General features: G+C 42.2%; 1 protein-coding gene across 6 annotated transcripts in view; it reads left to right on the top strand.

Annotated features, from left to right (window-relative positions):
• The window catches only part of ACSL6 (acyl-CoA synthetase long chain family member 6), a 324,620-nt gene that overhangs the window by 213,247 nt on the left and 94,519 nt on the right, over positions 1–16,854 (top strand). For all 6 annotated transcript variants that reach the window (XM_040344653.1, XM_040344651.1, XM_040344650.1 and 3 more), the window contains exons 2-3: positions 2,651–2,871; positions 3,754–3,868. In XM_040344653.1, coding sequence (XP_040200587.1) covers positions 2,677–2,871; positions 3,754–3,868 — 310 coding nt within the window. In that variant the 5' untranslated portion in view covers positions 2,651–2,676. The remainder of the gene's footprint in view (positions 1–2,650; positions 2,872–3,753; positions 3,869–16,854) is intronic.

Genomic DNA, 16,854 nt, shown 5'->3' with positions numbered 1-16,854 from the left:
CAACGCATTGATGTGAACTCATGGAAGACTGTTATTAAAATGACTTGCTAATTTTAGCAATCGCAACGGATCAAATTCGCAATAGAATTCACAGCAGTGTGAACCGGCCCTTATACAGTATACTTTTTTAGTTTGTCAAGATATGTACTTTACAATTTGCTTATTAAAAATGTTTTGATATAATAAAAAACTTTAACTTAAAGCGGGGGTTCACCCTAAAAAAATTCTCTACCATGCCATCCAGCATACTAGCGTGAGCTACAGTATGCCTTTTTTTTTTTTTTTTTTTTTTAGCTGTACTCAGTTTAATGCGTTAAGTTTCAGACTCCCAGCGGGGAGTAGGCATTCCTATGAAGAGGGGAACATGATTGACGGCCGGCTATGGCGCGTCACGCTTCCCGAAAATAGCCAAAATAGGACTTGGCTCATCATGGCGCCTGCGCAGTCAGCTCCTAGTCTGTGCGCAGGCGCCGTATAGCGCCGTGAAGAGCCGAGTCCTACTCCGGTTATTTTCGGGAAGAGTGACGCGCCATAGCCGGCCGTCAATCATGTTCCCCTCTTCATAGGAACGCCTACTCCCCGCAGGGAGTCTGAAACGAAACTAATTGATTAAACTGTGAGTACGGCGCAAAATAAAGGCATACTGTAGCTCACGGTAGTATGCTGAATGGCATGGTAGAAACTTGTATTTTAGGGTGAACCCCCGCTTTAAGAGATTATAGAATGTGCTTTGAATTGCTTTAAAAACAAACAAAAAATACTACAGCTCTTATACGATGAATAGTAGGACATGACCTCTTGGATTTCAGAAGGTTTTTTAATAGGATTTGAGTCTTTTTCTAATGTATGCATTATATAGGTCATAATGAATTTTTTATTTTCACCCTATATTTTTTTTATGTACTATACATGATATGGCTATTCATTTTTAATTGACAACGCTATAAGTGCAGTCCTATAAAAGTCAATAAATATTAGTCTCAAGGGTGAGCAGTTTAGGTGAAATTAAGCCGGGAAGCCATTAGCCCAGAAACAGAATTAAAACAAGCACATAGGGGCTGCTTATCTGTTTAACTACGTAATAAACTGCTCTAATCTCCAAAATGACCATATGTTTGATCTGGACATAAGTGAACTATTTCACCATATGTGTTTAGAACATTTTAGCCGCTACTAAGAATTGTGTGTGTTGTGTATCAACCCCTTCAGAAGGGATTTACTATTACAAATGAATACACTGAATATTCTACTTTAGGCAAACTGGTACTTTTTCCCACGCTAGAAAAAGGAACAGGTTCTCTGGAAAACAAGTATCATACGTTGATTGTGCTTGCCTTCCCTGAACTTTTTCATTGCTATCATCTGCCACTAGAGCCTATGAAATGCCTAATCCTTCCAGGTATAGGGAACATATGATACTCGCCCTCCCTCCCCACTATTCAGTGCACTCCAGGCCGAAGTGTTATTACATTGGAAGAGCATGCTAATGGCATACCTCCCAATTTTCTGAGATGGGAATGAGGGACACCTGTTAATAAAAGTATGTAGACACAGGACACACCCCCAGACATGTCCTCCTTAAGGCGGGGGTTCACCCTAAAAACAAATTTCTAACATTACATCCAGCTCACTACCGACATTGTCAGTATGCCGTTTTTTTTTTTTTTTTTGCTGTACATGCCTTGTAAAGCTATTTTCTTAGCCGGCTTCCGGGTAGTGAATCCCGCGGGAGTGGGCGTTCCTATGCAGCAGTTGGTTATTGACATGATGACCAGCGCTACCCCCCCGTCGCATAAGGAGCATCACGAGTTGCCGAAAGAAGCCAAACGTCGGTATAGCGCCGACTCAACGTTTGGCTTCTTTTGGCAACTTGTGACGCTCCTTATGCAACGGGGGGTAGTGTTTGTCATCATGTCAATCACTAACTGCGGCATAGGAACGCCCACTCCCACGGGAGGCACTACCCAGAAGCCAGCTAAGAAAATAGCTTTACAAGGTATGTACAGCAACACTACTATTTCTTAATATTTGCTTGTGAAATATACAACTGCAGCGATTTAGAAATCGTATGTAAAACCCTTTCTTATAGATAAATAGTGCATTTACGATGCAACTATATGGATCAGGCCAAAATGAGGGACAAATGAGCAGGACAGAGGGACATCGCTCCAAATCGGGGACAGTTGGGAGCGGTGTGCTAAGGCATGTGCAGGAGGAGGGTCCGACATCAGATTGAGATGGTATGCGAGACTGAGGTAGAATCTATATGTAGTGACCTTGTGTTGCCTGTGTGCACTACATTGGTTACTTTGCATAGGTAACATAGGGGTTTTCATTGTGCATTGCCATAATAAAGACGTAAACTGACATTTTAAAGTACACATACAATCTGATTATATAATTGGCAGTAGATTCATGTTTGCTTCACTTGTCTTTGCTTCAGTTTTCCTAAAAGCAGTCCCATGAGTTACTTATTTGTTCATTGGTCGTTACCTTGTTAAATGGGCCTGATTTGTTTTACACATTGCATTAATTTGGTTATTCTACCATCTAAACGTGTAATATATCTTGATATTTTATTATGGTCAATATTTAGAAACCATTGGAACACCTGTTTGTCACTTAATATGTTCTGTTGTTTATCCCATAGAGTTTGCAGTTTCCATAATTAACAAGATGGAAGCACGGGAGATGTTGAGGAGCTTGAGACTGCTAGAGTTCGAAGACTTGAATCAGTTCCTCCGCAGTGTGCCAGCCGCCACAATACTGGGATTAGGTGCCTTTGCAACAGTCATTGCATTCTGGCTCGCTAGTCGACCCAAAGCTGTGAAACCACCATGCAACCTTTTAATGCAGTCAAAAGAACTTGAGGTAATCATAGTCTTTGCATGTTAAATTATAACTAAAGGCTAAAATCTTTGGATAGAATATGGGAACAGTTGGAAACCCTGGTCAGGTTTTTACTGCAATGTGTGTCCCCATTTGCCATGGGGACCATTTTCAGCAGAACAGATAGTGATGGGAAATGTAAATGTTTACAACTTTTACTAGGATTAAAAAAAAAGTCAAATGCCCCAATGGTGACACTTGATCCTGTGACATCTGTCTAACAGGAGAATCTACTTTCTATTTAGAAAAACTTTCTCTCATTTCATGTTGTCACTGGGACAGGGAGAGAAGGTATAGGTTTGACTCTGCTTTAAAGTGTATTAAAAAAAATATATATATATATTAGCTATACAGTATGTCCCTTATTCTGTCATCTGAATATGTGGTCAGTGTATGATACGACTGCATGCTTTGGGTGGTGTTTCCCTATGGCTATCACTAGTGTAATGTACATTACACTAAAATATTGCAGATATACTTCATCTTTTTTGGCCTTGTTTCACAGTTGGCAAAAATATATACTGCTTTTGTAATGGTTGTAGGTTTTTAGGTTTTAATATTTGGTATGAAATAAGTTTTTTTTTATATTTTTAATATTGTAGAGCACAATTGGGTAGCAGCATAATCTTAAGCCTTCTTTATTTGTTCCAATGTATCAGCAATAACAAAGGCTTCCTCTATTCCAGGGTCACTGACAAATCATGAGGAGACATCACTCTAATAGAAAAAAGTAAAATAGATGTAAAAACCTGACGGGGGATCCAATCCTTTCCTATGCTGTTGAAAATTATAAATAACACGTGCATATAGTAGGTGATATTATAATCCGATGATTTAACAATGCTCCTTTTGTGTGTGTTGTAGGCTGGTGATGGTGCCCGCCATTCTGTGTTGGGAGATGGCCCAAAGCTGCTTACACATTACTATGATGATGCCATGACAATGTATGAAGTATTCCAGAGGGGACTACACATATCGGGTAAGATCTCAGCTGATCTATTAAGGTTTGTTCCGCTATACTGAGGAAAACAAAGTCAAAATAGTACTTTAGTCATATTCGTTTTTTTTTTTTTTTTTTGTCTTGCCTGTTCCCCTTATATAGTATTTTGGCTTTTACAACCGAATTGGTATAACACTTTAAGTTTGTTATATGTTCTTATTCACATAGCAATTTAAAACCTATTTTGAAAATTCGTAGCTTACCTTTTTAGATGTTCTGGAAGCACTGTAACGTTATACTAGTTCTTTGTTTATGAGGAGGCTGGGCAGCTGTTTGCCATAATGAGCCCTGGCTATACTGTGCTGGCAGATCTTCATTATCTGTTGTAAACTAGATTTGAACACAGTTTAGTAACAGATGGTTAAGGTTTTAGAAGGTGGGCTTCTTGCATTGTATGTTAATGAGCGGACACAGCCCACCCTTATGCTGGGTACACAAAGGAAGTGAATGGCCAGTGCAAGGTTTTTTGTCTACTTGGGCAAAGGTGCATTTTGCTCAGCAGAGCCCGGTAAACATGGTGGGGGGGAAAGGTGGCACATTGCTGCGGTGCTGGAAGAGATATATGGCTTCACAGCAGCTTGTATCACTTCGAAATGAAAGCAGTCGGGTTTACTGAAGTACATACAGTGCCGATCGCTATATCGTCCAGGAGTGTGTAAAAAAACACGTCTACAGCACTTTAAAAATCTGATTCTGGGGATTTGGATTGTACCCCCTTATCCTGGCTCCCTAAGGCGGTTGCTGAAGTTGCCTTATGGTAGCGCCAGCCCTGACCTTAGAACAGGAAGAAACTTGCATTTGAGAGATGAAACAAAGGCAGAGAGAGAGAGATATAAGGTGCATTCTTCTTATATTGGACATAGACATGCTGAAATTTTTTTTTTTAGAACAAAATGTGAATTTAGTGTCACTTTAATGCACTTTGGTTTTACAATCACAACACCAAATAGGAACATCTAATATTAGAAATAGTTCAACTGATTCTCTTTCTATTTAGAAGCAATTCAAGCTAATGACCTTGTTTAGCTTCTATATTTTTGTTTACTTTACCAGCAGCACATACCGTAAGTTCCCTACATGCAAATGTTTAAGTTACAAACTTTCAAAGATGCAAACATGTTCTCATGTGCAATCATATAAAGATGGGTACACACACATTTTTTTTTTTATTCAACCCAGCAGGCTTAATGAAAATTAAACTGACAGATGGCCATACCAACACAAGCACTGTGCCCTTGTGTTCTGACAAAGGGGCTCCCCCACCAGAACACACTGATTGGCACTTGCAGCTATTGTCTGCAAGCACTGATCTTTGGTTGTGAGTGGTTGTACCGGCGCAAATAAATATTACGTGTTAGTATAAAATAAAATTATTTGGTCTGCTGCAGTTGTGGTGTACTCCACCAGGTGGTGCAGTTGTGCAAAATATTAAAGTGTATTCGTACAGTTTGTACTCCTGCGCTGACCTTAAAATATAACTGAATATGTATATATCCGTGACATTCATACACCAGCTCTTGTGGATCGTTGTCTCTAAATCTGTGATACATTTACATATATAGAAACAAAATGTAAAAATTATATAAAACACAAAATATATGAACCCCTACTCCCCTGCAAACTCTTAAGCGCGTCTGCGCTATTAATCAATAAAAAAATGAAAATACGGAACTATAAATACACTAAATAGTCCAGTGCAATCGTGCATTAATACAATGTCCTCAAAAAGCGTGCCTCCAGTAAGTGCAAAAATTTTCGTGACTTTGCCACCTTATAGTGTCACCACCACCTCCTATTGCGCTATGCTCTCACCAGATTCAAAAAGGTAAACTGCATATAATCATATGGTGTGCGGTTTCCTCTTCTGGTTTCCCGAATCTCTGCGCTCCAACTCTCTATGGGTTCTCTTATACTCCCAAGAAGTAAAAAGGCCCATATGGTGTAGTACGTTTTAACAAGTTTTATTCATGAAACATTAAAAACGAATTTTACACTCACATGTTCCTGTGCCCAAGCCGGCACTAGCCTGTCCAGCGTCACTGCTACCTTCCCGGCGTGCGTTCCAAGCCTTAACCGTGGTGCGTTCCAGCGGACGAAAAATGCCTGTGCGGTATTGTTCCAGGGGTCAAGGATCGTGTGGCGAAATTGTACCACCATTGAGGACTTCGTCACACAAACAGATACATTGATTGAGAGATTTATGGATAAGGGATATGAAAGAACCAAACTTGAGAAAACCAGAGACACAGTCGGACTAATGGACAGGGGCAACATACTGAAGAACAAGGGACAGAGGGACGAAAAGAAAAACGGTTTGTCCTTTATAACAGGGTTCAACACAGAGTACAAAAAACTTGAAGATATTATACGCAAGTTCTGGCCAATAATCCTGGAGGATCCGCACTTGAGGGACATCGTACCCAGTAAGCCAAGATTCCTGTACAGAAGGACGAAAAGAATCAGGGACACCATCGTAAGATGTCCCTGATCCCCCGAAAAAGATATCAACATTCCTAGACCAGAAGGGTTTTTTCAGAGGTGGAAGGTGTAAACCTTGCCGCACAGTTAAGGGACCTAGGAAGACCACGGAATTTAAATCAAATACAACTAATGAAAAATATAAAATAAAGAAACTAATAACCTGCAGTAGCACTCATGTAACATACATGCTAGAGTGTGACTGCGGTTTACAGTACGTGGGCAGGACCACACGAAAGCTATCAATGAGACTAGGAGAGCACATCCGAAATATTAGAAAGGGGTTCAAATACCACAGCGTTTCTATGCACTTTAGGGAAAAGCATAACCGAGATCCGACCAAATTAAAGATTTATGCAATAGACCAAATAGAAAAAAATTGGAGAAACGGCAACCTAAAAAGGGAAATTTCAAAAAATGAGACCTACTGGATTTTTAAATTGGACACCTTTTAAGCCAAAAGGAATGAATATAGAGCTGGACATTAACTGTTTCTTGGAAAACTATTGGAGAGATATCTTGTGTACATGCGTATCTGGGGAATTTTTATATTTATATATTATATTTTCATTTTTATTTTTATTTTAATTTTAATTTTATTTTTAATTTAATTTTATTTATTTTTATTTATTTTGAATTTTATTTTTATTTTCATTTTTATTTTTATTTTATATGAATGTTTCTCATCCCAACAGATACACATGTATACATACATAGTAATAAACAAAATTATATATAAAAAAAGCAAATTTTAAAAAGTTTGATGCAGGGGTGCATAAACGATACTAGTACATCCACATGAAGTTATTAACCCACAAAACAATTTTTTTTTTATTTTTTTTTATTGTATTTTATTTTTTATTTATATTTAATTTTAGTTATGGTGGTCACACACCACACTAAGTATTTTTAAGTTAATCAAAGGTACATATGAATGTAAGGTTTGTCCACAGTCACTTGCCATACCACAACAAAAATGGCGCGGGCGACACTTCCTGTATTGGATGGACTAGAGCTGTGGTTTACCAGTTCCAAAATGGCGCCGGCGGCATTTCTGGTGCCGACGACGCCATTTCCGGCCGGGAGTAATCAGGCTTGGACTACAGCTCTTGTTTACCATTTGTAAAATGGCGATAGCGGCACTTCCGGTTTTGATGACATCCCTTCCGGTCGCGAGTAGTCGGGCATAGACTACAGCTGTTGTTTACCATTTGCAAAATGGCGCTAGCGGCACTTCCGGTTTCGACGACATCACTCCCGGTTCTGGTTTCGACCACGTCCGGTTTCGACGACATCACTTCCGGTCGCGAGTAATCAAGCAATTGGACACAGTAAGATTTAGGGCATAAATAGCCATTCAAGGGGTACATCGGTAGCTTCCTGAGGACGAATTTAAGTATTCGAAACGCATCGAGGCACGGGGGTACCACACCTTTTTCACGCCACACGATCCTTGACCCCTGAAACGATACCGCACATTGTTAAAACGTACTACACCATATGGGCCTTTTTTCTTTTTGGGAGTATAAGAGAACCCATAGAGAGTTGGAGCGCAGAGATTCGGGAACCAGAAGAGGAAACCGCACACCATATGATTATATGCAGTTTACCTTTTTGAATCTGGTGAGAGCATAGCGCAATAGGAGGTATTGGTGACACTATAAGGTGGCAAAGTCACGAAATTTTTTTTTGCAGCAAGGCACAAATTCCTGCACTTACTGGAGGCACGCTTTTTGAGGACATTGTATTAATGCACGATTGCACTGGACTATTTAGTGTATTTATAGTTCCGTATTTTCATCTTTTTATTATTGATTAATAGCGCAGGCACGCTTAAGAGTTTGCAGGGGAGAAGGGGTTCATATATTTTGTGTTTTTTATATAATTTTTACATTTTGTTTCTATATATGTAAATGTATCACAGATTTAGAGACAACGATCCACAAGAGCTGGTGTATGAATGTCACGGATATATACATATTCAGTTATATTTTAAGGTCAGCGCAGGAGTACAAACTGTACGAATACACTTTAATATTAAGCGCTGATCTTTGTTGGACTTACCAACAACTTAAACTTATGAACGTGTTCCTGGAACAGAACTTGTTTGTAGTAGGGTACTTACTTCAGTTGATTTCAGAGAACAGTGACCTCTGTAATGCGCTTTTTGTCCTATAGGCTTAAAACTTGCCTTAAGGGTGGTGTAAATAAGTATAATAAAATACTATTATGACCACAGTACACCAATGTCTTCCCTTAAATATTTTTGTTTTAATACCTAACTTGAGACTTCAGTGACATTCTACAGCCTGTTAGAAAAATTATTTAGGCCTGTCTGTTTTGATCTGTGTGGGCTGGGAGCGGCTCAGCGCAGCAGCTGTGATTCAGACTGCATCACGCCACGGTTACCTCCCTTTTTGCTTCTAAAGGATTCTAGAAGAAGAGGGGGAGGAAGCAGTCTGGGGTGTCCCAGGGAGCCCTGACCAATCCCCAATGAGGATTGGCAGGGGGCAGGCCTCCTTCAAATACCCAGGGTCAGCCCAGCTGGGGAGGAGTTGTCAGGTGGAAGAACTAAGGATGGAGTACTAGGCTGTTGGGGCCTTGGAGGGAGCTCCCCAGTCTGAAGAGGGGGTGACCTTGGACCTGGGACTCGGGTGCAGGATGGATCCCTTCAAGAATTAATGGAGGATCTGAACAGGAGGCACAAAGAGGAGTCGGAGGACAGCGGGAACTAATACTGCTGAGCAAGTCTTCAGGAGGGAACTATCGGTTTTGCAGTCAGGAGGACTGGGGAGGCATGCCAGAAAGGATTGAGAGGAAACGGTCAGAGCTCGGTGTGGAGCCAGTGAGGATTGCATTATCACAGGCAATGAAGTTGGGCAGCTGCAGTCAGGAGGGCCGGCAGGGCCTGAAGAGGACTTACTGGGAGCAGTGGTCCACCATAGGACAGCTAGTGCTAAGGACTTCCTATAATCAGATTATTGCCACATTGAGAGAGCCATCATACACACGATCGGACAATTTTGTGTGAGGAGCGTTGGCCGTGAACTTGTTCTGCATGCAGACGGCAGAACTTTTTTAGCCAACATACACAAAACGTGGTTTTTCAGCTCTTTAGCGCCACCATTTTGGCAACTTCTGCTAATGTTGTCTTATGGTTAGCATTGGTTCAGAGCATGCGTGTTTGTACTTTTTATTTTAGTCCAATGGACTTGTGTACACACGATCGGATAATCTGACGGCACACATTTGTTGTCGGGAAAATTTAAAAGCATGCTATCCCACATTTGTTAGAATTTCCGACAAGAATTGTCTGATGGAGCGTACAAACGGTCGGAGTATCTGACAAAAACCCTGCCATCACACAATTGTTGAAAAATCCAATCGTGTGTACGAGCCTTTACAGTCAGCAAGCAACAGATGTGTTAAAGGACACTGGAGTAAGCCAAGTGCATATAGTTGTTCCAAATGATTGATATACAATCAACCAATTGCTTGTATTACTGGGCAATCTCATATATTCCGATCCCTATACAAGTTCAAATCCTTAATAAATAAAAATACAAAACGATCACATGGACTGTTCATTGTCTCAAAAGTTACTGGGAAGTTAATGCCGGGCTGGGCAGGGTGACAGATGGGCCACAACTTTCAGCAGCCCTTACGGGGTTACTGTTACATTTGTGACACAGCAGTGCCTACTTACACGCTTAGTGAACGTGTCACAGAATTCTAGGAAGTAAATGACTAGGGATCTTTGCAAAGTAAGTTTACTAACTTCAAGATTGTTCAGACAAAAAGTATTGGGCCCTTTCACACGGAGCGGATCAGTAATGATCCGCCTCCGTGTGTCCGTACAGCTCAGCGGGGATCCTCCGTAAAATCCCCGCTGAGCTGGCAGCTGACAGGGCGGTCCCCGCACACTGCAGGGACCGCCCTGTGTTTCCTCCGCTCTCCCCTATGGGGGATCGGATGAACACGTCCGCAAATGATCTTTGCGGAGGCGGACAAATTACGGGTGTCGGCGGATGTTCATCCGCTGACACCTGTAATCGCATAGGGACCCATGTATGTCCCGTTTTCATCCGCAAACGGAAGGATGAAAATGCGGACATACGGTCCGTACGTGTGAAAGGGCCCTTAGGCTAGAAATAATTGAACAATGTGGAAATGAGATATCCAAGTTGGGAGGGCTAAGACTTTGTGCAGCAGGTACAGTATCGGCCTATTCTGTCAGCTACCTGCTGCTGCCATTAATGTTGTGATTTTTAGATTTGTTTAATTAATGAAAAATGTTTAGCTTCACTTGAGTTCTGTGTTTGCTTAAGGAGAACATTTGCAAGCTTCAAGCTGCTTATCGGAGCAAATTAAATGAACCTTCCCTACAGCTGATCTTTCCCAACTGACCTACATTTACTTTGTCCGTAAAAAGAAATTTTGATGAATTTAGTATAAAGCGACCAACAAAAGCAGTATGCTCTCTCTGCACTTACTAGGAGAAACACAATGCTGCACAAGAGTTGCATATAATAAAACATCTGTAGATGATAAATGAGTGTCTGAGGAAGTACTTGCTATACATAACCAATACAGACCATAACACAAGCACTGTTTCAACTTTTTAGAAAGCTGTTTAGAAAGCTTTTGGCATATCTACTAATACAAAAATTGTATTGCATGATTTATAATTGTAATTTTTGTTAAATTTCAATAAAATTAATTGGTAGCATTGGTTCGCTGCAAGTTCAACATCACTGCTTTACTTAATATCCCCTTAAATATAAGTACAATTTTAATGCAGTTATCCTTAAAGGAGTTGTAAATGAAAAAAAAATGTTTTGCTGAAATTACTGTTTACAGGGTATTAGACACAATAGTTAACTGATTCCTTTTAAAAACAAAAATTAATGAAAACAATCATATAATGTACCTGTAGTTTCTAGTTTCGTTTTTGCATGTTGTTTCCTGCTTCTCTGCTGTACAGAGCCACAGAGCCAATACAGGGCAGTGATGGTTTGTAAAACGAAACTGATTGGTGCTGTGGGGTTTTAGATGCACAGTAATCAGACCTCCTTAATTAGTGACCACAGAGAGAAAGCTCCCAGTACTGTGGTTATCAGGAAACAGACAACCAGGAAGTGTGGAGATCAGAGAAGAATTATAGCAACTTGAGAGCAAAAACGAACAATGAGGACATGAAAACAGCACTGCATTAAGGTAAAGGAAGCTATTAAGATAAAAAAAAATCCTTTACAAACCCTTTAAGGGCTCCTCTTCTTGAGGTCAAAATGTTCCTAATAGGATCTACTCACCTAAACCACAGTGCTCCATTGATCTTCACCATTTGGCATTTGCAGAATGGCCTTGAATTCAAATTATAGGAATCCTTGGGGAAATGTGTGTGATCACACTAGTCCAATGCGTATGTGTATTAAAGCCAAAATAGGGGTCTTTGAGGCATGTAAGAAATTGTCAATCAATTTACCTCATCAGCCTCTAAGGAAAACTGAAAAGTTACACTAAATGACTTAAACTGGCCCTAAACTGCTCTAATTTCAGCAGATATGGCCCAGCTGGCACTGCTCTATTCAACAACAGTCAATTGTTCAATTGACTGTTGAAGGAGCCTGTTGGAAAATTGACAGCTAATGGTGCCAGCTGTCAGAATAGGTTTTTGTCCATCCACACTGTTGGCATGCATGGAGGAAACGGATTTATTTTGCTCAGCCTGAATTCTGAACAAAAAAAAACTATGTGTGTATGACCAGCTTACAGGGATGGACTGGCCATTGGGACTACAGGGAGTTTCCCGGTGGGCCGATGGCTCAGTGGGCCGGCTTCAGTGACAGCGGACCATCGCCCCCTCCGCTCCTCTGTCTCTCCCTTCCCGCAGCGCTCACCTCCTCTCCCTCCCTGCAGCGCTCACCTGGGGGGAACAAAGGACCAGAGGAGCAGGGGGGCGACAGAGGAGCATGGGGGGAGGGGACAGACAGCTGACTCAACAGCTATGGCCTGGGAGCTTCTCACTTCTGCCTAATCTTGTCCCATAAGGGGGGGCACCGAACTGATTCTTTGCCCCGGGTGAAATAATGTCTATCTTCCCCACTGGTACTGCCTATAAGAGTATCAGTACCAGCCACTCTACTCTAATAAAGTAGAACGGCTAGTGAAGGGGGAGAGGGGGCTTGGGTGGCCAGGGGGGGGGGGGTGCGGGAGTTGTCCGGCCGCCATGGGAGAGACCTGTCAAAGTGGGCCAGTCTGGATGAAGTCCAGGGCCAAATTTTTGTCCCAGTCCAGCCCTGCCAGCTTATGACTGGGTTCACACTATTGTGAATTGCATAACGCATATTTGGATATTGTCTGGCTCTCTATGGAGCTGGTTCACACATCTCCGGTGCCAATTGCACAGGAGTCCTCTGCGTCTTCTGGTCTGTTTCAGTCCCGAATTCAACCTAAAATTCTGAGTGAAATGGGACCTGAAACGGTGAACAGGAACACACCGACCCCTGCTGTGAGCCACTCCGTGCTGCAGTGTGAACCCAGCCTAGAGGTCTGTGTCAGGGTTGCCAACTTTCAATAAATTTACTAACAGTTTGTAAAATCTGTACTTTTTGCCTCTGTCCTTGATTGTCCATTACGGACATGTAGGGGCAGATCCACGTACCTTTGCGCCGGGCGCAGCGTATCTAAGATACACTACGCCGCCGTAACTTATTTATTTTATTTCGAATCCTCAAAGAATTCACGCCGTAAGTTAAGGTGGCGTAGTGTATCTCTGGCGGCGTAAGGGCGTGGAATTCAAAAGACTGTAATGAGGGCGTGTTTTATGTAAATACGTTGTGACCCGACGTAAACAACGTTTTTTTTAACTGCGCATGCGCCGTCCGTGGGGGTATCCCAGTGCGCATGCTCGAAATTAAACCGGAACCAGCCAATGCTTACGACGGTGACGTCATTCTACGCAAAATCCTATTCGCGAACGACTTGCGCAAACGACGTAAACATTTACAAAATTATACGCGGGAACGACGGCCATACTTAACATTGAGTACGCCTCAGAATAGCAGCTTTAACTATACGCCGGAAAAAGCCGAACACAAACGACGTAAAAACAATGCGCCGGACGTACGTTCGTGGATCGCCGTAACTAGCTAATTTGCATACTCGACGCGGAATTCGACGGAAACACCACCTAGCGGCCGCCGAAAAATTACAGCTTAGGTCCAACGGCGTACTAAGACGGATCTAGCCGAGATGCCGTTACAAAACAAAGATACGACGCGCAAAATTTGAAATTACGCGGTGTATCAAGAGATACAGTACGCCGGCGTAATATCTTTGTGGATCTGCCCCGTAGGCTGTATGTCCGTAACTGACATTCATTACCAGATGCAACAATTATGGATTTTACAAACTGAAAATGTACTGAAAGTTGGCAACCCTGGTCTGTGGAAACTTGAAAACCACACCTACCTACAGTGTCTTGAAAAAGTATTCACACCCCTTGCATTTTTTCTCATTTTGTCATGCTACAACCAAAAACTGATTCCATGCTGTTCCTCTGAATTTTCCCATCATTGGAGTCGAAAATTAACAATTTGATCCCACTAACATTTAGAAAAATCAAGCAATGTATCAAGTGTTTATGCTGAGACTTATAGCTAGATTCACATAGTTAGGACGGCGTATCAGTAGATACGCCGACCTAACTCGGAATCTGCGCCGACCTAAGTTTAAGTGTATTCTCAAACAGAGATACACTTAAAACCTATCTAAGATACGACGGCTTGCACGGTCCTATCTTAGGGTGCAATATTTAGGATGGCCGCTAGGTGGCGCTTCCATTGCGGTCGGCGTAGAATATGTAAATCACTACATACGCCTATTCACGAACGTATGCCCGGCCGACGCAGTACAGATACGCCGTTAATGTAACGCATTATCAGGCCTAAAGTTATTCCAACAAATAGTTGGAATAGTAATGTTAAAGTATGGCCGTCGATCCCGCTTCGAAAATTTTACTTCGTTCGCGTAATTCGTCCGTGAATAGGGATTTACGTCATTTACGTCAACGTCGAAACCAATAGGCCCGTGCGGCGTACGTTGCCGCAATGCACCCAGGGATATGTAGGCGGATGGCGCATGCGCCGTTACAAAAAAATGTCAATCACGTCAGGTCAAGCCCCATTACCATAAAACACGCCCCCTCAGCTAAATTTGAATTGGGCGCCATTACGCCTGCCCGATTTACGCTACGCCGCCGTAACTTAGCAGGCAAGTACTTTGAGAATCATGTACTTGCCTCGCTAACTTATGGCGGAGTAGTGTAAACACGCTGCACTACGCCGCCGCAAAGTTAGGGCAGCCTACCTGAATCTAGCTATTACTTTAAAATTGCTGTCTTCACAGGCAGAGCAGATAACCCCGGCTGGCTTGGGTTGCCTTTCATTAAGATTCAACTTTCCCTAATTACACAGTCATTGGGAAAATGAATTCTCTGTAGAAATGGCTACAAGCAATGTTTAACTGAGTGGATCACTTTTTCAGGTTTTTATGGGGAAGGGGAGAAGCATCCCTATTGAAGACTTTGCTGAACTAATTCTGCATTAGTATTTCAGTAAGGGGAATACACGGTGCAGAAAATTAACTGTCTAACACTTGTCCAATGCTACTTGAATATCCACTATCTGGCTCGGTTCACACTGCACTCGGTTCACACTACTATACAAATAGTATGGCTGAATTTGCATCGCATAGGACCCTTTTTTTGGGCTGCAGCAGTGTTCACACCCGTGCGATCCGATTCCTGTCCGAGTTTGCAGAACACATATGTGAACTGATTTGGGGGTGTCATTAACTTTTAACTCACACTCCCAGCAGTTTGCATAGGGCAGTGTGAACTGCCGCTGGATTCGCAGGGTTCTCGCATCGCAAAAGTGTGAACCGGGCCTTAATATAATTGCTAAGCTGCAGAATTAGTTATTGGTTGCAAACAGCTTGCAAATAGGGATGGTCCGAATACCCCGGTTCGGTTTGCACCAGAACAAATGCAAACGGGCAAAAAGAATTTGTGTGAACATGCAAACCCTATTGAAGTCTATGGAACATGAACATGAAAAATCAAACATGCTCATTTTTAGGGATGAGCTTTATGTTCGGGCCAAACATGAGTTTGACGCGAACATTGGCTGTTCGGCCGTTTGCCGAACAGCGAACAATTTGGGGTGTTCACGGCAAATTCAAAAAGCTGCCGAACACCCTTTAAAAGTCTATAAGAGAAAGTGCTAATTTTAAAGGTTAATATGGAAGTTATTGTCATAAATGTTTGGGGACCTGGGTCCTGCCCTAGGGGACATGTATCAATGCAAAAAAAGTTTTACAAACGGAAGTTTTTTTCAGGAGCAGTTATTTTAATAATGCTTAAAGTGAAACAATCCCTTAAATTTCGTACCTGGGGGGTGTCTATAGTATGCCTGTAAAGTAGCACATGTTTCCCGTGTTTGTAACAGTTTCTGTAAAAAAGGTAATTTTTAAACTACTCGCGCCTATAATGAATTGTCCGGGTCCCGGCAATACAGATAAAGGTCATTAAAAGTAATTAAAAAAAAAATGCGTGGGGGTCCCCCCGAATTCCATTACCAGGCCCTTAAGGTCTGGTATGGATTTTAAGGGGAACCCTGCGCCAAAATAAAAATGGCATGGGTTTCCCCCCAAAAATCCATACCAGACCCTTATCCGAGCATGCAACCTGGCAGGCCGCAGGAAAAGAGGGGGGGACGAGATAGTGCCCCCCTTCTGAACTGTACCAGGCGACATGCCAACATCTGGAGGATGTCCCCATGTTGATGGGGACAAGGGCCTCATCCCCACAACCCTTGCCCGGTGGTTGTGGGGGTCTGCGGGGGGCTTATCGGAATTTGGAAGTCCCCTTTACCAAAGAGGACCTCCAGATCCCGGCCCCCCTTTGTGAATTTGGTAAGGGGTACATGTACCCCTACCATTTCACAAAAAGTGTCAAAATGTTAAAAACGACAGACCGCATGGGACAAGTCCTTTATTAAAAATAATAGAATAAAAAAAAGATTCCAACGATGTAATCCATTCTCGATCTCCAGCGATGATCTCCGAGGATACGACGTGCACGATCCTGCCTCCAAGCGCCGCAAGCCTGACAGCTCTTATATAGGCCCTCGGCTATATAAAAGAGGTGTCAGTCGTTGCTCAAGGAACCCCTAGCAAACTCATGGTGCATCATTCATCGGGTGCCTCCGGTGGATGCAGGATCGTGTGCGTTGTTTCCTCACTGGAGATCGTCGCTGGAGATCGAGAATGGATTACATTGCTGGAATTTTTTATTTCAATTTTTTTTTTCTTTTTCTAATAAAGGACTCGTCCCAAGCCGGCTCCTGTCAATTTTAACATTTTGACACTTCTTTTTTTTTTTTTTTTTTACAATGTACCGCTTACCAATTCACATGGGAGGGCTG

The sequence above is a fragment of the Rana temporaria genome, chromosome 3, assembly GCF_905171775.1.
Source record: "Rana temporaria chromosome 3, aRanTem1.1, whole genome shotgun sequence".
NCBI classification, from domain to species: Eukaryota; Metazoa; Chordata; class Amphibia; order Anura; family Ranidae; genus Rana; species Rana temporaria.
This window is presented reverse-complemented; position numbering and strand designations above follow the sequence as displayed.